The following is a 25224-nucleotide window of genomic DNA, read 5'->3' on the forward strand; positions in this document are numbered from 1 at the left end:
AAAATTATTATTATATAGTCCTTTATATATATATATTATTAATATTAAATATGTGACAAATTAAGTCTATATTTATTAATATTAAGTGTGTATAATTTTGTGGAAAAAGGTAAAGATATGGGTGGTCAATTCTCAGATGAGTGTGGTACACGTGGCAATAAGTGGACCGTCGCTGACATAAGTGCAGTGTCATCATTGCCCGCCAACCGAATCCTCCCTGGCCCTTTAATTAAAATGGCATACCCATCCGACAGTGGGAAGAGTTCTTATTAAAGTGGAGTTTCTCATTCCCATCCATTTTTAATCTTTAAATTGCCATTGTAATGATCCTCTCGTGAAAGCGTTAACAACGATAACACACACAGGACAAAATTCCGGAATTGTTGAAATCAGAACCCTAGTTTCTTCGACCCTAGTTGCGGTTCATGGCGGATTTCGAGAAGCCCGAGGCGGGCGTCGACGGCGCCAACGAGGACGGCGCCGGGAAGTTCGCGGACGGAATGGCGGTGTTGGATTTCGACGTGCTCTGCTCCACGGTTGCTATGCAGACGCAGGGGAAGTGGCGGAGATTGGAGCAGGATGAGGACGGCAACGGGGGAGATTTCGGTGGGGTGCTGAGGATGTGGGAAGGTGAAATTCTCGACTGCTTTGATGACCACCGGATCGCTCTCGAAACCGCTTGGTGAGTTCTTGGTTTTCGCGGCCTAACTATTGTTTCTCCGTTATTTTCTGCAAATTGGTAATTTCTTTTGGATTTCTGGAACTGTTTCTTGGATGCCGTCTTTTGTTTCGACGGGAATTTTTTTTCTTTGAAATGCGTTTTTTTTTGGCAAAAAATGTTAAATTTGCGGAAACTCTGCCGGTTTTTGTGTACGTGTTTTCTCGAGAATCTAGCTTTCTAGAATTTATTCATCTTTCTTTGATTCGCTGAATTACATCTATCGGGTTAAACGGAGGCTTGAGGGAGGCAGCATTTTTTTTATTTTTATTTTTAAATTTCGCGAACTATTTCTCGTCGAACAAACGGAGCTAATTAAGAGAGGGGTTCGTTCGGATAAGGCTTTCAGTTTCTTTCTCGCTTTTGCGAAATTGGTAATCAGATTTTTGCGGGTTACTATTCTTGAGACCTTTTCTCCGGGGAACCCCAGGGCTTTGGTCGTTGAGTGTGATTGAATAAACTTTCTTAATTTTTGTATGGTGTACTCTTCTTTTAACTATTATAATGGCTGGATGGCTGTGCGCATCCCTTTCATGCCTCCACCCAATTTTGCTCTGCCTGTGGCCATTTCACTTTATTAATGTTAAATTTATTTCTAATTATTTTACTGACTAGCCTTTATTTACATACTTTTCATTTTGTTGTCATCGGCTGTTTTTTGATTTCTTTCACAGATACTGACGACCCTGCCTAGATTGTCAGACTGAATTGAGGCGTCATTCCCTTCATCATTAATTTTATCTAAATGCTTATTCTATAGTTGGATTAGTGTTCTTACATTTACTTGCTTGTATGTAATTGTCTGCCGTATGTTGCAGTTGCCCGTGCTCCAGATTTGGGAAGAACATGAGACGAGCTGGTTTTGGTTCTTGTTTTATTCAGGTAAATGTTTTATTTTTCCTAATAATATGTTTTATGTTTATAAATAGAAAGTAGGAATTTATGATCCAGTTGGAGATTGATTTATGAGGAACTAAGTAATTTTAATATTATGATAGATTAATCGTATATTACCTTTTATGGGAGTGGAGGTTTTGGAATCTAAACTAAGACCCTTGTTATAACTTTGTTCTTGAAGGAAGATTGACCACTCTCTATATTGTTTACTCAAATGATCCTTATAAAAATTCAAATGTATGTGTGCATGAGTGAGGGGCCTGAGGGCGAGCCTTGATCCAGTGGTAAGGATGTTGCATTCAAACGGAAAGGTCACAAGATGAAGTCACGGAAGTTGCCTCTCCAATTGTGGAGGCAGGGCTTTGTTCATCTGGCCCTCCCTAGACTCCCGATATGGCAGGAGAGCTTTGAGTGCTGGGTGTTGCATAGCGTGTGTGTGCGTGCAGGGACACACACATATTTATGTGTTTGTGTGTACATGCACAGAATAATCTTCAGCTAAGTAATATATGTTATTAGATAAACATTGAAACTATATTGTAAAAATTCATGGAAAGTGAATTTGTCATGTTAATTTGTCTCGATTGTTTTAATTTTTCGTTTGTTGCCTTTATACATTTAATACTGAAAGGGTTTATTTAATCTTTATCAACAAGTCCAATTTTAAAATATATTTTTTTTTGGCTTCACAATCAAATATTGTAGGGAACTCTGTATTTCATTCTTGCCATTGCTGCGCTTCTCAGTTGCATTGCCTTCGTTGTTACATGGCGACATTGCTTTCTGTATTTGGCAGTTGCTTTCACTATTTCAGTCACAACATATTCGGGTTTTTTTCGCACACAGACTAAAAAGAAGTTCAATATTAGGGTAAGCATTTCTGCCTAAGCATGTGTTCAATTATTAGCTGTCTGCTACCAATGTTAAGTGCTAGCCAGAAAATTTTATTTATTTTCTATTTATGGTTATTTCTTCGCTGTATTCATTATCTGAGTTAATTTCTGGTAGACTAACAATGAAAAATTTTTTGGCCTTTGCTTAATTAGTATGTGAAGGAGAACTTTCCAAGCCTTTGGGTCTTTATAGCTTGCATATCTTACTAGACCAGTAAGGCATACTTTAATTAGTGTATTTCATCAATAAGGAGCAATAAATTTAAAAGTCAACACCATTATTTTGCCAATTTGCTTGCACTCTTTGCCCCATGTACTGGGCTGGCCTTTTAGCTGTCAATTTATTCGACTCCAACCTCCTCATTTGGCATTCAGACTGGTGAATGTTCTCTTATTATTGCTTGTTTATTTTTCTGCCAAGCCTCCTTTAGTACCACCACTTGGTGTCTGGTGAGAATCTTCTAAGACAAGATTAAATATTTGCCCACTGTATTCTCCAAAATCTCTTAGGGTATAGCCTTTAGGGTTCTTTACTATCAGCCTCATATGCCTCATTCATCATTTGAATCACAACTTCAAAGTAAATAATAACAACAGGAGAGCTTCAAAACCCCCACCCAATAAAGAACAAAAAAATTAAAAAAAAAAAAAAAAAAAACCAAAAAACAAAAGACAATGTAATGAAACAAGGTTTGAATCCTGCATCAACAACAAACACTTTGTGCTTTTGCCAGTGGGGTAGTTTGCACGGGGTTGCCTGGACCATAATGTTGGTTGTTAATTAACAGAAACATGTTGCTTAAGTTAATAGCATCAGCTAAAATAATTAACTATGCTTCTGCTGGGCTACCTGCATGGGGACTAGGTTCGCCATCTTCAATTTTCCCTAGGAAGCATCTTTGCTGACTTTTCTACTACTGTTAGTATGTATTGGGCCATACATTAAATGGAATTTTGTGAATTTATGCTGTCTGCATGTTTGTGAATGTTGACACATTTTGGGAATTGGCAGGGTAGTGATAATGCTGTAGATGATTGTGTCTACCATCTGATCTGCCCCTGCTGCACGCTGTGTCAGGTAATTTCCTCATGTAACTTGCCGTATCTAATTAGGGTTAATATTCAAAACTAGTGTGGCTTTTTATTCTTGTTCAAGCACTTTTCTTTTAGAAAACCCTATGGTATTGGCATTGGACATCATTATTTCCATACTTTGGAGCAGGAGTCCAGAACATTGGAGATGAACAATGTCCAAGACGGCATCTGGCATGGACGGGGTGACACAATATGTATAGGCAGCTATGGTGAAGGAAGCAAAGCTTTGCTTGATCTCCACCCACCTCCCCCAATCTCTACAAAGTCCTCCAACACAGCCAGTATGCAGAGAAGTGCAAATGGGAGTACTCACTCATGGGCTTCAGAGGTTGCACATTCTGAGACCTTGGTTCCATCATCGCAATAGTTGCTGCACCACTGAATCCCAATTTGCCTCCTTGCCCACTCTGGGAACCATACGCTTATTGAATTGCACTAGTTGTGTATATCTAGGATTCACAGCTAACTGTAGAGATGCCCGTGGTGTTGGCAACTTGGCTGAAGTTGCTACGTTCACTAGTTCACTGGATTTGGATTGGACATATTTCCGTAGTACCTGATTGGAAAGATCGTCATAGTTCCACACGCACAATTCCCGTCATTGGGAAACTAGAAAGGCCCTGCTCTCTCTCTCTCTCTCTCTCTCTCTCTCTCTCTCTCTCGTTTTAATGTATATATGTGGGCTTTCATTGGAAGATCATTATTGTTTTCCTATTGATAGAATGCATTTTTTAGGTTCATTCTTGTAATTTACCTTTTTATATGGGGATTTAGTTATTGTCCAGGCCAATATTGAGTTTAGTTAATTGTGTTCAATTCAATGGTTAAATGTTTAATTGAATTTCACTTTACGGATTGAAATTGATGGACTCTTATTCCCTTGCGTGTAGATGCTTAATTTATTGGCCAAAAGGAAAGAAAAACAATGTATCCAACACAGTAACAGGCAAGGATCTCCAATCAATAACTCAAAAGGACAACTAGAAAACCGAAAGCATCAAAATAAAACTAACGAAAAATAGCCCAACACCTCTAACCACAATCATAGTTCTTCATCAGTTGCCGTCCAGAAGCCATGCCTTCATGCACTTTAGTGCTCTGTTATTGCAACTACTTGCAGCCCAAAGTACCTATGCTTCGTGTCCTCTTTCACGTTCTTATCTACTTCAATCCTTGATCTCTACTTGAAGATACGTTGGTTCCTCCCAATCCGAACTTAATACGCTAATCCTGCAAAGGCTAATGTCTTACTGTGGCTTCCCAGAGCCCGGACCCCTTTATATTTTTGAACTCCCTCGAAAACTATGAACTCCAAGATCAATCCTACTTTGGTTTTTTTTTTTTTGGATATCGTCCGGGTGTCCCCAGTCGGCATCTACTAAATTACCCTGAAATGCATCACAGCCGAGACTAATCCTACTTTGTTGCTTGGCATATAGCTGACAGTCAGTCTGAGATTTAAAAATATTAGAAATTGAAAAGAAAAATATGAATTATGAAGATAAAATATATAACACATTAATTAACATTTGATTTATCTTGATTTTTGATTATATTTAAACAAATTTTCATTTTTCATAACATTAAATATAAAAAAAACACTCCTTTTTTCCTTTTTAACCCAAAGAAATCCAGTCATGCCACTACCCATTCCATTGTCAACATGCAAAATTTTGAAAGTTTGCAGCCTCCATTCTCCAATGTCCATGTGAGTCAACACAAACAAATACACGTGTTTGTTGGGTGTTTGTGAAAATGATTTTAGGCTCTTCAACTTGTACAGCCTTTTCTTTTTCCTTTTTTTTTTTTTTTTTTTTAAAGAAAGCAAAAGGCAGTAAGTTGAAATGTCTCTGTCCAACTGCAGAAACCCACACGAACAGTTCTTCTTTTTTATTATTTTTTTATTTTTTACTTCTTTATTTTTTATTTTTATAATATTTTTCACAATATATAAATACTTTTAACCTATGTTAGCTAGCTAGGGTAGAAAGTCAAGCAGCTCTAGCTATTCTTCTCAATAATTTTCAAACCAAACTCCTTGGTTTTCAATTAATACCCAACAAATTTAACCAACTAGATTTAGTAGTGGCTATGGTACGTGTTTTCACTTTGTCTTCTAGCTAGCAACACAGATCAGATCCCATGAGCATAATTTGGTCTTGTTTGGGATACTGAAACCCTAATTATGTCCTAATGTGGAGAAATTATAGAGGAGACCCCTTCCTAATTTCGCATGGTCTTGCACCAGCCAGTTGCCCATGTGCTCATCACGTGACCATGAATGACGCTCATTTTGCTAATTAAATTATGCAATCAAAATTATAAGGAGTGAGTCCACTAACATATGACATGCACTTGAATACCAAGTTCTAAACATTTGATGTCTTAGGTGTCGTAACTGCACATAGAGCGGGCATTAGCATACTATATAAAATGAAAATTTTAGCGACGGATATGTAAATGACCCATAGAAAACTGTCACTCTTCTGAAATAGTGACTACAATTATAAAATCCTCACTAACAATCAATTGACGCAAGTAGTATAGTGACAAGTGTTGAACCACTTAATAATCGTCACTAATAAATTACACTACTAAATTAAATTGTAGTGATAGTTGTTGACTTTTAATGATGATTTTTGTCAGTTATTATTATATTTTTTTGGTAGTGACAAGATTTTGATCATATAATTAGGATGGTTTTAATTTGAATCTTGTGCTTTGGGGTTACTGTAATATGATTGGTACTGCACAAAAGTATGTGAGAGGGTGTTAGAAACTGCGCAGCATACATAGGAGATCATGTCACATACGATCCAATATTAATTGTGTACTAGGGAGATTTTTGTCATTTTGAATTAATGTTTTTTAGATTTTAATCTTATAAAATACCTTTTATGAAACAAAAGTTAAGATTTAAAGCAGATAATAATATGCCTTGTGAAGAAATTCAGAATCTAGAAATTCATGGAAGGAAGACAACGAGAGGAGAATTGAGAATTGTATATTTCTCATTGTGAAGATTACATAGAGACTCCCATTTATACACATTCTCTACGGACAAATTACGCCAATTTAGCCTAATCAATTACCTACAATCAAGTCAAATCAATCAATAATATCAATCTCAACAAATAAGCCCTTAATAACTTTTTTTTTTTATTACATAGGAACTCCAGCCACCAATGAGACCTTCGAACCCCCTGGTGCAGCACCAAACCTATGGATCAGCGTCCTCCTCCCCTAGATCTCGTTGATCAGGGTAAAGTTTGGATGCCAACACCACTTTTGTGCATCAGTTGGACGTTCGGCCAACTTGAATCCCGAGACACATCTCCATTACCATCCACAGTCTCCGTTGGCTCACAAAGAACTCTCACCATCTAAGGTCCCCGCTGGCTCACAGAGCGAACTCTCACCATCCACAGTCCCCGCTAGCTCATAGAGTAAACTCTCACCATCCACAAGTACCGCTAGCTCCGTGAGTGTATCTACTTGGAATTGAAGCCCCGATACTCCTTCTTACTTGCTAATGTCTTTCTACCGTGCCATGCCGTGGGGGCCCTTATTTGCTTTTTTGATTAATCTAAAAAATGATTCTCTCTCATCAATCTTTAATGCCAAATCTCTCATATCCTTAACACTCCCCCTCAAGTTGGAGTGGATATAAATGACACTCAACTTCTTCAGTAGATGGTTGAATTGACTAGGTCCAAAAACTTTGGTAAATATATGCTGGATGTTGACTTGTAGGTATGTGAATGGTTTGAATGACTTGGTTTTAGAGCTTCTCTTGAATGAGATGACAATTGATTTCTATATGCTTTGTTCATTCATGGAATACTAGATTCGATGCAATGCAGATAGCTGTGATGTAATTGGTGTGATCTCAAGAAGGAGGGAGGGGGGTGAATTAGAGATTTAAAACTTTCTACGTCAATTTAAGATCTCAAACAGTATTTCGCAATCTAGGGTCTTTCTAAGCAGTCTCAATTCCCTCAATAATTCAAGTATGCAAATATTTAAAACATATATGGCATTCTATGCCAATTAGATATTTGCATACAACAAACACATCATATCCCATTTAGATTTTAAAGTGTGTATGTATAATCATTGAGCAAAAAATACAAATATACATGTGTGACATATCTCATTTAAATTTAAATGTGTGCATGCAAATGATTATAATTATAAATGAACAAACATACACAAGCTGAATTTAAAGACCGAAAATGAAATGAGAGAGAGAGAGAGAGAGAGAGAGAGAGAGAGAGAGAGAGAGAGAGAGAGAGAGAGTGAGACACACAATTTGTTATTGAGGTTCAGGCAAACCAGCCTACGTCCCTGCTTTGGGCATACCCCACAAGGATTCCACTATCCTTGCTCACTTAAACGGACGGAGTAGAAGCTATTTACAACATTTTCTTATGAGGTAAGGTAAACCCCAACTCAATTACCAGGTTGAGCCCAAGTGGTCTCCCTTACAAGGTGCAGACGCCCCAACTCAATTCACAGGTTGAGCCACAACCAACACTCCTTGTAAAGCGGAGATACCTCAGCAACACTTTATGGGTGGTGCTAAAACCCAGCTCAATTTTCAGGCTGAGTCCAACTGGTCTCCCTTACGGGATAGAGACTCTCCAGTTTAATTTACGGGCTGAACCCAACCGGTACAATAAAAATATTTTTGTACACATGAATGCTTCTAATTACAAGCAAAGATGTACACATTAAATCTTAAGAATGCACTCTCTAATGATATGAAATCATGCTCAGTAGAGTAAGGGTGCTTTTCAAAATAATATTTTTTATTTTGAAAAAGATATTGACTTTGGTGTATTCCCAAGAGGGGGTGAATTGTTTATTAAAAGTTTGTTCATAGGTTTATCCAAATCAATAAAAATAATACACAACCTAGGATCTGTCTATATAATTGTAAACCTAATCAACACATGTACAACATATAATGAATCAGACTTACAACATACATGTGTTGATAATGGAAGTGTAGAAAATAAGTTGCAGAAATATAAAATACACGCATAATATGTTATCGGGGTTCGGCCAATACTTCCTATGTCCCCGCCTCAGCCTGCAAGCCCAAGGATTACTACTATTGCTCACTTAACAGGTGGAGCAGCACCATTTAACACTAGGTCAACCTACACTAGGACTGAGCTCAACCTTTTCACTCCTCTTATGGGGCGGAGAAGGCCCTACCAATTGATCCTTGTGGGTTAGATCAAACCCCCTCAGGCTATGCCTGGAATACAACAAACAATTTAAATTTGCGTACAATTTTAATGCATCTAAACACAAGCAGATTTGTACCGATACAACATAGTATAATCAATGCACATCAAATAGATAAGAACTATATGCTCAGTGCCAATGAAGTGTGCTAACACTCAATTTGATGTCAATATGCAATCAAGTCCTAAAGTGTTTTTTCAAACAATCTTTGAAATAATGTATCAATATTAATAAATCACAACTTGGGTTTCAAAGAATTCCAACAAGAGTATTCAAAATATCCCAAAAATGATTTTCGAAAATATTAGCTCAAGAGATATTTGAAAAATAAGCTTGTGAAACTAACTTTAACATAATAAAAAACACAAGCTTAATGAGTTTTACAATAATGATGCAAAGACTCACTAGCTACAAGGTTTTCTCACACAATGATTATTAATTAAACCGGGGGAAAAACCTTAGCTAAAACTTCAATAAAAAACAATCAATCAACTAGAATAAGGAGAGTTTTAATCAGGTGGAATTAATGTAGGATCACTCAAGAGCACTCTTAAGAAGCTTTATTTATCAAGGGAATAGCAAAGGAAGTGTGTATGGGCTTTGTATATGAAAAATATGCACTCAACAATTCAGAGGATTTTTAGGCTAATCCAAATGCTAATCATCATTTAATTTTGCAAATGAAGTCATATTTATAGCCATTGTAAGAATTATGACCGTTGGGGACATTAGGGGGATTTTTAGAATTGTTTAAAATGAGTTTAATAAAAATAACCCCGTTTTACCCTAATTAACCCTCGGTAATTTTTGGCCAACCTGAGAGTTTCGGTCAACTGATCCATAGGTTTGGTTGCCTGAATAGACACATAAGAAAAAGTAAGTTTTTCATGTTCGGGGTGCCCCAAAAAAATATTCGGTTCGCTAAACTAGACGATTTTCAAAATGTTCGAGGTTCCATCGTCTGGACTTAAGTTCGGTCTGCCGAACTTGCATGTTCGGTCGCCTAAGAGTATTTTGAACATGAAGGTCGGACGCCCAAGGATGGTCAAACAATCCGCATTCAAGGTTCGATCGACCATGAACATTCAGTTCATTTCGGTACGATCGTCCGACCCAAGTCAAACTTTTGACTAGTCAACAGTTTGGTCAATCGAGACATTTTTAACGTGCCTGGTTCAATCACCTGAAGCTTTTTCATTTTAGGACCTAAGTTAAATTTGTATCCCTGATTGCATTGATGATAGTGAGGATTTATTCAAAGTGCCTGTGCAAGGTCCTAGGGTCATTCTAAGGTCTTTTTGCCTAGACCCAGAAATCCGATGTCAGTTGACGGTGATCCCTAAGGTCATTCAATGGTCTTGAGCTTATTGGTTCCTATAAGCATGATATGCATTAATTATTACAGACCATTGGAATTTAAATAATATTAGAGACTCGAATTAAAAATATAAAGAAATTAAACACTTTGGGTCTTCTTTTTCTTCAAATCAATATGTGCTGCCATATGATTTTGCCAATATGATCCTGCACACAAACTTGGTAAACATTAAATACCAAAGTATTTATCATAATCAAAACGGGATATGACCTATAAGGTCAACAAAAGATGTATATGATAAATACTCAAAGATTTGAACCTAAAATAAAAAATTTCTCTACAAAAATATTTATCAGAGGAAAACAATGTGAAGACCCTTTAATTTTACTCTCAAGGATTGTTTTTCAAAAGTAAAAGCTCGAGAGAGTAACTACTCAAAAATAAATGGTCAGATAAAATGCTCTCTTCCAAAATGATTTTTGAAATGAATAATAGGAAAGAGAGTTTGAGAGAGTGTAAAATTTATCCTAAATAAGATTTTGCAATAAAAATGTTCTTGGGGGAAGTTTGATTTAGAAAAGTTTTGAGAGAATTTTAAAGCCAATCAAAGTTTCTAATTAGGCTAATGTGAGGGGTATTTATAGATTTTTTGAAAATCTGACCGTTGAGGGACATGCTCTTCATTTTGAAAATATTTAATTAAAAGATTAATGATATTTTAGCATTTAAAAAATTTTCAACCCGAGAGGTTTGGTTGTCTGGTGCTACGGCTGGTTGTCACACCCCGAACCCGGCAATGGGACCCAGGGTGTGATGTAGTAACCTAACTTGTCCCGTACACCCTATTCACATACATGACATACACGCAGCGGAAAGTTCATTCTATATATACATAGTACCATACCAGAATCTATACAGATACAGTTTAAGTTCCATAATACCAAAACATAAACCAGGGTGTCAGCAATTACCCAAAATGACAACCCTGTTACAGCCATAGTACTTACACAAGCACTTCACACAATACACCGACCGCTACGCTCCCAACACAAGGACGCTAGTTCCGATTACTCGAACGACCTGAAAACATATACGTACAATAGGGATGAGAAACCTCTTAGTAAGGAAGAATCAGGTTATATTAGTGTGTGGCATATGAGTGTTATTATGACATAAAACATACACAGTTCAATGCATTTCCAATATTTTCACAAAACAGTTCCAGTATAGTTTTCAATATCCACACACACATGATCATGACCATCTCCATAACACAATATATAACATAATATATCCAAGGTTTTCTAATGAAACTAGAGATGCAACCCAACGCCCCCTTTCTCCCAAAATTGTAATATGAAAATTTCATAATTTTTACCCATTAGATTTCCCCAAATAAGTAGCCAAAACATACACAGGACAATGAACCAGGGTTCTACCGAATCTGAATTTGAAAATAATCGATATAAACAGAATCCTCTTACCTTTCCCCGAAAATCCAACCCGTACTCTACGGCTCCTAAACTGTGAACCGAGTTCCCAAAACCTATAAATCACAGTAAAATAAATACTCACAAGCGAGAGTTCTCAAGGTTAGGGTAGGGTATATGCCCATACACTGTACAATCCGTCCGCTCGGTACTCAACTTTGTGACTTTTCCCATTTTAGTTTTAAATTATGTATATGTATATAGAACTCATCCTAGCTTTGAAACATCATAACTAAGCCATCTACTGCCCCCATGGCAAGGGTTGTGCGATAATAAAGCTCTGATCTAGCCCTGTTTGTGCAAGCATTAACAGACATCATGTTCTCTCGACATCATGTTCTCTCTAGTTCGATTTGACCACCACCACCCTAGCCCTTAAGTCGACTAGTGGCCCTGTGTACCAATCGACTATCTCGATACCCACACCAAAGAAACTGTCATGTGGTTGCACCGTACCTCATATTCTAGCAACGGTACCGCGCTTACTGATAATAATAGGCTTTTTAAGGCTCTCTAATAATAAGCTTATCTAAAGATTTATTAGTAACAAGCTTTCTAGGGCGGTTCCAACATCATTATATACAATCTACAATTCCAGTATTTTTCACAAACTCATTCATACATTCTTTCATACATTTATTCTATTGTATAAATCGGCACATGTACTCTCATTTTAACCCTTGCATACATAGCGCTCGGTATCTAATTGGCATCTTTTTTCTGTATTTCCTAATAATCATTTGGAACTCCAGTTCCCATATTTCATAAACATGCTTTTCATTTCAATACATTCCTATTCATATCATATGCCACACTCATTTGGTTAAGTATACAATACATAGTAAAATGATTTGTAAAATATCATTTAAACTGCAAACAAGGGTTTCAAGCATCTCCTACTTTAAGTTTAATGCAAATAAAGGAGTTTTGAGAAATTTGGAGACCATACGCCAAAACCCTAGTTTTTACCAAAACTGTAAAATCGTAAAAACGACCATTTTACTCAGTAGAATTTTCCAAATGAATAGTTATAACGTACATATAAACATAAGTTATAGTTCTACATGTTTAGTTTTCTAAAATAACTGATGTCAACAAATCTCCTCACCTATTTCCTGAAAAATAATCCGAGACACTCGAAAACTGAAACCTAGCTTTTTCTCGAGTTCGAGAATCCGTTTCGCTAGACTTGTAGATATTCACTCCTTAATCCTTGTCATAACTTCCAATTGTTGAACCGAGCAACAATCAGTGAAAGATTGAAGAGAGAGAGAGAGAGAGAGAGAGAGAGAGAGAGAGAGAGAGAGAGTTATATATATAAAAAATACATTACTTAGCTCTTAAGTAACTAAAATATCTCGACCAAGATATTTATATATAAATATCTAAAAAAAATCTAAAAATATCTCCTCTAAGATATTTATTATTATATTTTTTTTGGTTCGGGTTCGTACATTCTCAGTATAGTGATAATGTATATTAAAGTTATGAATTTGAAGTGCAAAACACTATTTAAGAATTTATCACCATTGTAACCCCTTATATATTTGTCCAAACATCTTATGAGTATTAATAAAACTCCTTTTTAAGATGTGTCTCATAAGATATCTTGCTATTATCATAAAAAAAATTTGATCATGATTAAAAACATTTAACACAAGATATAACATACAAATCATGACATGAAATTTATAATAAAGTAGAAGGAGAAAGATATATACCTTTCCATTTTACTCCTTAAACGTTTAAGCTCAAAGTGGTGTTCCTTTATCTCTAGGTTTTTCCAAAATTCTTAATATTCCCAAATGTCCTTAGCACTAATACAAGTCATAAGATTAAAAAAGAACATTAGTAACTAAGGCACAATATATATGCATGACACTCAAATGATATGCATTAAAACTATATCATGCTATTTCAAGTCAATTTCAAGTTGGGAGACTTTGCATTTTTAAAATCATTTTTCCTTGGGATATGATCTCCTTTGCTAAACACTTTCCAAAACCTCCAATCGATTGATTTTACAAAAATAATTTTCAATATTCGAATAGTAAAATCTACGCAATGAAAACAATGGAGGATTTGCAAATGTTTGAGCCTAGCTCAAAACAGGGATACACCAAATATGAATTGTTGCGATCTTTGTGCAAATATCAGTTAAGTTTATTGCATTCGGGCTCTAATACCATCTGATGTAATTGGTGTGATCCCATAAGGGGGTGAATTGGAGATTTAAAACTTTCTACATCAATTTAAGATCACACACAGTATTTTACAACCTAGGGTCTTTCTAAGCAGTCTCAATTCCCCCAGTAATACAAGTATGCAAATATTTAAAACATATATGGCATTCTCTACTAATTAGACATTTGCATACAACAAGCACATCATATCCCATTTAGATTTTAAAGTATGTATGTATAATGGTTAAGCAATAAATACAAAGATACACGTGTGACATATCTCATTTAAATTTAAATATGCGCATGCAAATGATTATAACTATATATGAACAAACATACGCAAACTGAATTTAAAGTGCAGAAATTATATGAGATAGAGAGAGAGTGAGACACAGGATTTGTTATTGAGGTTCGGTCAAACCAACCTACATCCCCGCCTTGGGCATACCCCCAAGGATTCCACTCTCCTTGCTCACTTAAACGGGCAGAATAGAAGTCTTTTACAACCTTTTTCTTACAGGGCAAGGTAAACCTCAGCTCAATTACCACGCTGAGCCCAACTTGTTTGCCTTACGAGGCAGAGACACCCCAGCTAAATTCACGGGCTGAGCCACAACCAACACTCCTTGCGATGTGGAGATACCTCAACAACACTTTACGGGTGGTGCCAAAACCCAACTCAATTTCCAAGTTGAGCCCAATTGGTATCCTTTATGGGGAAGAGACTCCCCAGTTTAATTTATGGGCTGAACCCAATCGGTACAATAAAAATATTTTTGTACACATGAATGCTTCTAATTACAAGCAAAGATGTACACATTAATGCTGAAGAATGCACTCTCTAATGATATGAAATCATGCTCAGTAAAGTAAGGATACTTTTCAAAATAATATTTTTTAATCTTTGAAAAATATGTATATGATAAATACTTTAAGATTTGAACCCCAAAAAAACAAAATTTCTCCACAAAAATATCTATCAAAGGAAAACAATGTAAAGAACCTCTAATCTTACTCTCAAAGATTGTTTTTCAAAAGTAAAAGCTTGAGAGAGTAAGTGCTCAAAAATAAATGTCCAAGCAAAATGCTCTCTTCCAAAATGATTTTTGAAATGAATAAAAGGAAAAAGAGTTTGAGAGAGTGTAAAATTTTACCCCAAGTAAGATTTTGCAATAAAATATTTTTGGGGGAACTTTGATTAAGATAAGTTTTGAGAGAATTTTAAAGCTAATCAAAGTTTCTAATTAGGCTAATGTAAGGGGTATTTATAGATTTTTGGAAAATTTGATCGTTGAGGGACACGCTCGTCATTTTGGAAATGTTTAATTGAAAAATTATTGATGTTGTAGTGCATAAAAAATTTCCAACTTGAGAGGTTCGGTCGCTTGGTGCTAAGGCCGGTCGATCAAACACACAAAAAATTTGAAACGAAATCTTGGGTTCGGTTGGCTGTGGGAGATGACCGATTGGCTAATCAAAGTGATTTGCTGAACCTTCATAGGCTTGGTCGATCGAGCCTAAGTCCGGTTTGCTGGTTCTTGAGGTTTGGTCAGTTGATGGCATTTTGACTTAAGAGATCGGTTGGTTGAGGCATGCAGAAAGGCCATGTTTTAAAGTCGATTGACCATGGAAGCAGTGTTCAAAAATGGTCAGTCGACCGAGCCTAGTAAAAAATTTGACTTCTAGCTGGTCGGTCGACTGAGGCACTTTGAACATGCATGGGTTGGTCGACCAAGGTCAGCAAGGATCCTAGGTTTGGCCTTGTTTTTTACCCTAAAGTTATTTTAAACCTTTGTTAGTTATAGGCACATTTGAAAAAGGTTTTGTATGAAAGGTTTAGGTCCCCTAAGGCCATTTTGAGCTTTGGTATTCATATCATGTAGATGCATGCATTATTACATGTTTGCATTATGAATGGGATATGATTTGTGGTGAATCAGAGAAATGATTAATTAGCCAAAAAGTTTTTAAAACCCAATTCACCCCCTCCAACTTGGGATCACACCATTTCCAACAAGTTTCCACAAGTATCTCCAAGGCATATTTTTTCTGTGATAAAAGGATGCTAGTTTTTGAGTATACCGAGAAAATATTTTAGAATGCCAAGATCTTTGAGTTTAAAACATTCTCCCAAGTATTTCTTGAGTGCATGAATCTATTCGAAGTTGTTTCCTGCCAAGATGATGTCGTCTACATATATCAAGACAATTGTAAAACTGTTGTTGTAGGATCAAACAAACATGGAATAATTAGCTTTAGATTGTTTATATCTAGCACAAATGAGAGTGGAAGAAAGCTTGGCATACCATTGCCTGGAGGCTTGTTTGAGGTCGTATTAGGATTTGTTGAGCTTGCAAATTTGGTTCTCCCCCTTTTGTCCAAAACTAGGAGGAAAGTGCATGTAGACGTCTTCATCGAGGTCTCCATGCAGGAAGGCATTATTGACATCAAGTTGATGGAAATGCCAATTTTGTGCAGTAGTAAGGGCGAGAACAATGCGAGTAGTAACCATTTTTGCAATAGGAGCAAAGGTTTTAGAGTTATCGATACCTTCCTTTTGATTATAGCCTTTAGCAACAAGGCAAGCCTTATAATGTACCACAGAGCTATCTAGATTGTGTTTGATTTGTATACCCATTTGACACCAATGGGTTTCATGTGGGGTGAAAGAGGAGTCAAAGTCCAAGTATGGTTGGCTTCCAAGCCATCAATCTCAGCACGTATAGCATCACGCCACTTAGGATCTTGCATAGCCTACAAGAATGACTTGGGTTCTTGTGCAAAGGAGATGGCAGTGGTGAAGGCACGATGTGTAGGAGAAAGAGAATCATAAGAAAGAAAATTAGAGAGAGGATAAATAGTACTTGAGGATTAGAGAGACACCGAGTTATATGGTGGGATAGGTTGAGATGGGAGTGCTTGTTCAACATGAAAATCTTGTAAGTAGTCAGGTGGCTGAATCTGATGCTTGGATGATCGAACTTGGATAGGTGGGGTTGGAGAAAGGGGAATATCATTTGGTGGGGAAGTATGTGGTTGGGTAGAGGGTTCAGAAAGAAGATCTAGAGAGTCAATGGGATGAGGTAAAATAGTAGAGGGCGACTCAGTGGTAATTTTTCTAAAAGGAAATTGATCCTCGTAAAAGAATACATCACGAGATACAACGGTTTGGTGAGTTGCAAGATTGTACAGCTCATAACCTTTTTGGTCGTATGGATAGCCAAGGAAGACACAACGAGTCGCACGTGGATCAAATTTGGAGGAATGACGAAAGTGAATGGAGGCATAACAAAGACATCAAAAGACTCGAAGATAGTCATATTTAGGTGGGGTATTTTATAGCTTCTCATAGGGAGATTTCAAATCCAAAAGAGTGGGTGTTCGATTAATCAAATAAGTTGCCATGAGAAGAGCATGACCCCAAAAATGTTTAGGCATATTGGCCTGGAAAAGAAAGGCACAAGAAACATTTAAAAGATGACGATGTTTACGTTCCACAACTCCATTTTGTTGAGGAGCGGATACGCAACTCATTTGGTGAATGATGCCTTTTTCTGAATAGAAGGAGGAAAGGTCAAATTCTAGCCCATTATCACTACGGACAATTTTTATCGTAGTGGAATGTTGGTTTTCAATGAGCCGAATAAAAGAAAGAAGAAGGTGTCGGGTATCTGACTTATGACACATTAAGTATACCCAAGTACATCTAGTGTAATCATCGACAATGGTTAGAATATATTGAGCCCAATGAGTGATGGGACACGATAAACCCCCCAAATGTCCACATGTATTAAATGAAAAGGTGTAGGAGAAGAAATTGCACTAGAAGGAAATTCAAGATGGGTTTGTCTAGCCAATGGGCAAATATTCGGAATTGAAATAAATTCTAGAAACATTATTGGAAAGTAAAGACAAAACTTTATTGGATAAATGGCTAAGTTGGCGATGCCAAAGTTGGGAATTTGATGTAGCCATCTGACAATGAGTAGGATTTGTTCTGGTGAAGTAGTACAAGCTATCCCACTCAGTGCCCAGCCCAATTATCCTCATTGCGCGTAGGTCCTGAATTAGGCACATACGAGCAAAAAAAATGATTAGACAATTGAGTGTGGCATAGCATACGAATGGAAATAAGGTTAAAATGAAAGGAAGGGACACAAAGGACACTCTTCAAAATGAGGGAGGAAGAGAAAATGATAGAACCAATATGAGTTACCACAACATGAGAGCCATTAGGGAGTCGTACAGTATGACCATGAACAGGAATGGAGTAGGTTAAATGAGACGGAGAACACACCATATGACCGGAGGCTATACTATCAAGGATCCAAAGTGTATTAGGAGAGAGGAGCGGCGGTTTATCTGATAAGAATGACGCAATATTACTTATGTGCTTGGCCATAGATGATGACTAAGTAGCAGTGTTGAGCATGTCTAGGAGTTGTTGGCATTGATTAAGGGTCAATGGAAAACTGCTAGCAGATGAGTTGTTGTTAGCGGAGGAGACTTGGTGTGCACTTGGTTTCGAACCTGAGTTAGGCTTGCGAGAACTAAGTGGGAACCCATGGATGAAGTAACAACAAACAATGGTATGACCTTCCTTGTGGCAGTGCGTGCATTTCTGCCATGGCTTGCAAAAATTCTTCCCATTTTTTGTAGTGAGGAGGATACCTTTGGTGGCTAAGGCAAGGCCGTCAATGGCTGAAGGAGTCTGAATGTTCCTTTGACATTCCTTTTGAAGAACCAAGCCGTAGATGCGACTGATTGTGGGGAGAGGATTTATCAACAAAATTTGGGCACGAATGGCACCAAAAAACTCATTAAGGCCCATGAGGAACTTAATGGTGTGTTCGTATTGCTGGTATTGAGCGATGTCTTCTTGGAACAAATGGGATTGAAGTGATGCAAGATCATCCCATAGTAGCTTCAACTCGATAAAATATGTAGCCATCGATGTATTGCCTTGAACAAGATTATGAATTTCTTGTTCAAGGTGATACATGCGAGGGCCATTGACTTGGGAAAAACAATCCTTCAATTCTACCCAAATATCTCGAGCAAGATCACAGAAAATAACGCTAGCAAAAATGCCTTGAGAAAGAGAATTGATTAACCAAGCTTTTACCATGTTGTTGCAATAGGACCATTGGAGGTATTCTGCAAGGGAAGATTTGGAAGGCTTGGGAATAGTGTCATCGATGAAGCCAATCTTGTTTTTGGTGTCAAGGGCAATGAGCATAGATTGATTCCATGTGGTTTAATTGGTTTCCATCAATGGCATCGGAATTGTCGGTGTTGTTGAGAAATAGGTGGTTACTGGAATCATCAAATTTTTGGAAAGGTTGGATGCTTTCAACCAGGTAACCTCCTAGGAAAGTGAAAGGAGTTATAATGGACTTCTTAAAACTCAAGACTTTCCTTAACCATAGCTTGCTTATGCATTGTATTTGTTAAGAATACTGTCAATCCCACTAACAAAAGTGGTAGCCTTTGTAGAAAGGAAAAAAAAATTGAAGGGTTTTAAAAACTTACAGCAAGTGAGATATGTTGTAGCTTACTAACAGGTTGTTGCAAAGAAATAGTAGAGAATATATGGTTGAACAACGTGTGATAATCACGTTGAGGAGCTTGGAAAAGAAAAACAAAGAGTGCTCTGTTTTGTGACCGAGAAGAAGAAATTGAGAAGATAAGATTATGCCTTTCGGATTCCTAAAGCTTTGATACCATGAAGAAATTTAGAGTCTATAAATTCATAAAGGGAAGACAAATAGAGAAGGAGAATTGAAAATTGTATATTTTTCGGTGTGAAGATTATATTATACAGAGGCTCATATTTAGACACGTTCTCTACTGATAAATTACATCAATTTAGCCTTATCAATTACTTACAATCAAATCAAATCAATCAATAATATCAATCTCAACAAGCTAGTCATTTTTTACTTCTTTAACCAATTTTAAGGGTAATTCTCTCACACCAATTTTAAATGCCAAATCTCACATATCCTTAACATCTTGCACTGCATGCAGGTTGATACTGCTGACTTCTACCGCCAGCTTCTGCAGTTTGTGGGAAAGGTCTTGTGCTGATTAGACAGCTTTCAATAAGACAAATGTAGCTGTACCCATTTTATTATTGAGTATTGACTGCTTCAATAAATCAATTTAATTTCTTACACGTCAAAACTCTCAGGTCCTCAGATATCGACATGTGACCCATGCCTCTCCATTGGCTCCTCCCTATTTTTCCACATGTTGATTTCCATTTTCTTTTTCTTTCCTAGAAACTTGTGACCGCACCTTAAGGAGTCCAAATAAATAAATGCCTCTAGCTAGCTAGCTAGCTGTTTCCCAGAAGAACCCGCCTCCAACGAACGAGAAAGATTGGATTCTGCTTAATAATAATAATAATAATCTGTACGTAGTGATCTATCAGCCATGCATGGTGAAGAAGAAGGATTCTTCGTGCATAATCTACAACTAGTCATTGTTCAAATGATGAATTTCAAACTTGGTGTGCGTACTGTTTTGTCCCGTGTTCTGGGAATTTTCTATATTAACAATTAATTGCTACTGCAGCAACTTGATAATTTATATTATCGTTTTTCTTTAATAGATGTGTTATATTTTAAATGGCCATTAATTGACGTCAACCACCACCATCTATGATTTTTATAGAACAGACAGTGGTGTTCATGGGCAAGCATGAGGACAATAATGTAAGAGTAGTGTTTGAGAACCAACTTTTAAGAAATAACTATTTATGTGGAAGGAGTTAATGATCCACAGTTTGAGAGTATACAGTTTGTTTCAATCCTAAATTTGAGAAAAATATTAGGTAGACTTGGCATATAAACTAATTAACATGTTGATCAATATATCATATCAATCATATTTTAATATGATTGTGCGATGTAAAATAACTGCCTAATTTAGTTAAGGTGAAAGTTACCTCACCCGAAATTATTTTCACGGTCATAAAATGCTCATCCCATTAATAAAAAATTATGAAATCTAATCGATTGAATGTTAAACTTCTATATTAGTATGAGTGTATTAACCACGTGGCACATAATTTTCTCTCGAAATTTAGTGTTTTCAATGGCTCACCCATGTTTTTCTTATTTTTGACAATTTTCAAATTTGAATGATTTATTTTCTTCAAATGCATAGTCAAAATTTGATGATGACATACTACAGGTGATCTTATTTTGTACTTTATGGATTAAGTTTTTTCTTTTTAAAAAAAAAATTTCAAGATTTTATGAGCTTCTATGAAGGTGCTAAATATTTTATGATTTTAAGGTGCTAAATAAGTTTCAATTACTTTTCTTACATGTATATACCTATTTATAAATAACGCTAAAATTGATTTAGGATAAAATTCATTACTCTGACATCAATACATTATTGTGTTGGGCAACCCACTTGTGCCAAATACGAATACAACAATTATTGCTATTGAATATATAACAAAACTAAAGAAATGTAGAAACTAATAATAAAAGACAGTAATAAAAAAACAACACAAGAATTTACGAGATTCAGTAAAGAATTACCTACGTGCTCGGGTGCCAACGATCAATCCACTACTTTCAGAAAATTACAACTTGGGAAAATTTCAAATTAACAATAGTAATTAGAAATACCTACAGTACAAATACTTTTTGTACCTCTACAAATAGGAGGTGTATTTACAAAAGATGAGGGAAGCTCCTTATATACCCTCAAACTAAAAGTTTAAAAAACCTTCCCACCAATATGGGACAAAAAACCAACAAATCTCCATGCGCCTTGACGATAAATTCAACAAATTTTTCAGTCACAAAGATTCTCTAGAGTTCCACATTATTGGTGCCTTTCAAAAGTATTCTGACTTACATGATATTGATTAAGTTCAAATAATGTTTGAACTTGATTGTTGTCACAATTTTCATCAACATATTTGCGGGATTCTCAGCTGTAGCAATTTTCTGAAGAAGTATTTTGCCTTCATTGATTATATCCCGTATAAAGTGAAATCGAACGACAATGTGCTTCGTTCATATATGGTAAACTTGGTTCTTTGCCAAATAAATAGTACTGTGGCTATCACTGAACACAATACTAATGTGCTTATGAACAACTCCCAAATTTTGAAGCAAATTCTGCAACCAAATAGCTTTCTTAACAGCCTCTGAAGCTTCCATGTACTCTGCTTCTATCGTAAACAAAGCAATAGTAGATTGAAAAGTAGACCTACAACTCACTGGACCATTAGCAAATGTAAATACATATCTAGTTGTTGATTGACGTTTATCTAGATCACCTGTAAAATCAAAATCCACATATCCAACAATACGTTGATCAATAGTATTATTTTTCTCAAATACTATGTCAACATAAATAGTATTCATAATGTATCGTAAAATTATTTCATAGCTTGTCAATGTCCTTTACCCATATCATGCATATACCTGCTCACCATGCTAACAACTTGTGAAATATTAGGTCTTGTACAAACCATTGCATACATTAGACTACCAACTGCACTTGCATAAGGAACTTGTGACATATACTTATGTTCCTTATCTAAATTAGGAGATAAAAATGCACTTAGTTTGAAGTGAGGAGCAAGTAGAGTGGTAACTAAATTTAACTGTTCAGGTATGTCAAAACTTTGTACTACCTTCTTTAAATACTGTTTCTGAGTCAAACTAACTCTCCCTTTCATTTTGGTCTTTGCATATCTTCATGTCAAGTATCTTCTTTGCTTCACCAAGATATTTCTTCTCGAACTCTAGCTGATATTTCAATTTGTTGATTTCTTCCCTGTTTCTTTGAAACTATCAATATATCATCAACATACAAGAGTAAATATATAAAAGATCCATTTTGTAGTTTATGAAAATAAAAACAATGATCATGTTTATTTTTAACGTACTTGTGACCAATCATAAACTGATGAAATCGTTTGTACCACTGTCTTGGAGATTGTCTTAAACCATACAATGATTTTTCTAATTTGCATACCAAATTTCTTTTCTAGTAACCTTAAATCCATCTGGCCGAGTCATATAGATTTCCTTTCCAAATCACCATGTAAAAATGCAGTTTTTACATCAACGTAAACTAGCTCAAATTCAAATTGTGTTACCAAAGCCAACAAAATTCAAATGGAAGAATGTTTTACAACTAGAGAAAATACCTCATTATAATCAATACCTTCCTTAAGTGCATAGCCCTTAGCTACCAATCTAACTTTGTAGCGAACATTATTTGTGTCTAGAAATCCTTCTTTCTCTGTATAAACTCATTTGCAACCAATTACTTTCTTACCCTTTTACAATTGGGCTAGCTCCAAAGTATAATTCTTATGAAGACATTCCATTTCTTCATTCATTGCTCTTTTCCATTTTTCTCATTTAGAGTTTCTTACTGCTTCTTTGAAAGTGTAAGGGAAATCATCATCTACAACTGGAAATGCATAAGCCACCATGTCAGCATACTGAGCAAGTTTTCAAATTATTTTTCTTGGCCTCAGAGAAACAATTGATTCTTGTTGTTGTGAATATTCTTGGATTGAAATCTCCTCTTATTCTACACTGTTCTCCAATGTTATTGAAAAGTTGAATCGTGTAGCCTTGTTTCTCACAAGGTCTCTCAAAATTGTCTTAACCTCCATGTGTTGTTGAGTACCACTAGTATTTTCTTCAACTGGTAACTCCTTACATATTGTTTTTTTTATCATCGCAAGTTCATCAAAAGTCACATTGTTGCTTAGAATCATTCTTTTCGTCTCTAGACACCAAAGACGATATCCTTTGACTCCTGCACTAACCCCCAAGAGTATTGCTTCTTTGGCTCTTAGATTCAACTTTGATTTTTTAACATGATAATAAGAAACATTACCAAATACATGTAAAGAAATATAATCACTAGCATGTTCTCCATACCATAGCTGATAGGGTGTTTTACCCCCAATAGTATATCAAGGTAGATGATTAATGAGATGACATGCATAACTAACAGCCTCAGCCCAAAACCTTTTGTCCAATCCAATATTAGATAACATATATACAGTGAACTTTCTTTAGCAATGTCCAATTCATGCGCTCTGCCACTGTAACGCCCCGGCCCATTATACGGCCCCAAAGTGCTACTACCCCTATTTAATACCTCTGTTCTTGATAACATACATATACAACCCACCCTGAATAGGGATATACGAGTATTTCTTACTGATCTGCAGTTTTTTGCACAATGGAAAACATAAACATCCATATGGAAATCTAAAAGACATACAAAAGTTTTCTAACTGTATCCTCAAATACATACATTCACACTTAAAACATAACATGTTCTCAAAATCTCCAAAAGATATTCTAGACTGAGTCTATTACATATACAAAATGCCGACGTAAGCCAAAAATGAAAATGACCCTCCAAGTCCCTCTAGCAACTAGGACCGACGTCCTATAGGACCTGACACAAAGGTTGTATATTAGGGTGAGACACTTCTCAGTAAGGTGGAAGATATGACATCAGTGTGTGACCACATGTGTTTATTTCAATTGAAAGTAGATACATATAAGGAATATTCTCAATACTGTAATATAGGAAATATATATACATAAATCCTATGATAGATGGTTTAGCATCATAACAAGCGAGAGTTCCCAATGTTAGAGTAGGGTACAGGCCCACACACTGTACGATCTCTCCGCCCGACACTCAAGCCTGTGACTTTGCTCATTTTAGTTTTCAAATCATAAATATGCATATTTAAAACACTGTCCAGCTTAGATACAATAATCAACTACCAACACATTACCCATTGGCTTACCGGTTATGCAATTTATTATAGTTCGACTGGTACCACCTAGTCCATTAATCCACCAGTGGCCACTCCAATATTTAGCTAACTATCTCGATACCCACAGTGAGAATCAAATGTGTGGTTGCACTGTATCCAATATATATAAAACAACGGAACCATGCTTAACGTTAAGCTTTTTAAGGCTCTGATATAATAGTAATAACAAGCTGCGATTTCAAATATCATATATACAATTTACAACAAAACGAATTAACTTGTTTCACATTCAAAAATCACCTGTACAATTCTAGTATTTTCACAAACTCATACAATCGCACCGTGGTATAAACCGGCACATACCCTCTCGGTTTAACCCTTTTTACATACATAACTTGGTGTATAACCGACACCTGTTTTCCACATTTTTAACATAGCAAAATGGAACTCCAGTTTCCATAGCTCATATAAGTATTAAAACAGGTTCACATATTTCTTTTCATGACGAACGACACACTCGTTTGATGAAAAATGCTCTATATAGTATATAACTCGATAAATATCATTTAATTGGAAAAT

At 36.1% G+C, this 25224-nt stretch overlaps 1 protein-coding gene across 1 annotated transcript; it reads left to right on the forward strand.

Annotated features, from left to right (window-relative positions):
- The first annotated feature begins 219 nt into the window (after positions 1-219).
- Positions 220-4393, forward strand: LOC131152768 (cell number regulator 5). The gene is made up of 5 exons (XM_058104616.1): positions 220-682; positions 1537-1600; positions 2321-2485; positions 3521-3586; positions 3731-4393. The coding sequence occupies exons 1-5, from the start codon at positions 426-428 to the stop codon at positions 3968-3970; spliced, it is 792 nt and encodes a 263-aa protein (XP_057960599.1). The 5' UTR covers positions 220-425; the 3' UTR covers positions 3971-4393.
- Positions 4394-25224: the final 20831 nt, after the last annotated feature.

The sequence above is a fragment of the Malania oleifera genome, chromosome 4 (genome assembly GCF_029873635.1).
Source record: "Malania oleifera isolate guangnan ecotype guangnan chromosome 4, ASM2987363v1, whole genome shotgun sequence".
Taxonomy (NCBI): Eukaryota; Viridiplantae; Streptophyta; class Magnoliopsida; order Santalales; family Ximeniaceae; genus Malania; species Malania oleifera.

Coding starts and splice junctions, on each gene's coding strand:
- LOC131152768 (XM_058104616.1), top strand. CDS start 426: ATGGCGGATTTCGAGAAGCCCGAGGCGGGCGTCGACGGCGCCAACGAG. Junction 1,601..2,320: donor TTGGTTCTTGTTTTATTCAG/GTAAATGTTTTA, acceptor CAAATATTGTAG/GGAACTCTGTATTTCATTCT. Junction 2,486..3,520: donor AAAAGAAGTTCAATATTAGG/GTAAGCATTTCT, acceptor GGGAATTGGCAG/GGTAGTGATAATGCTGTAGA.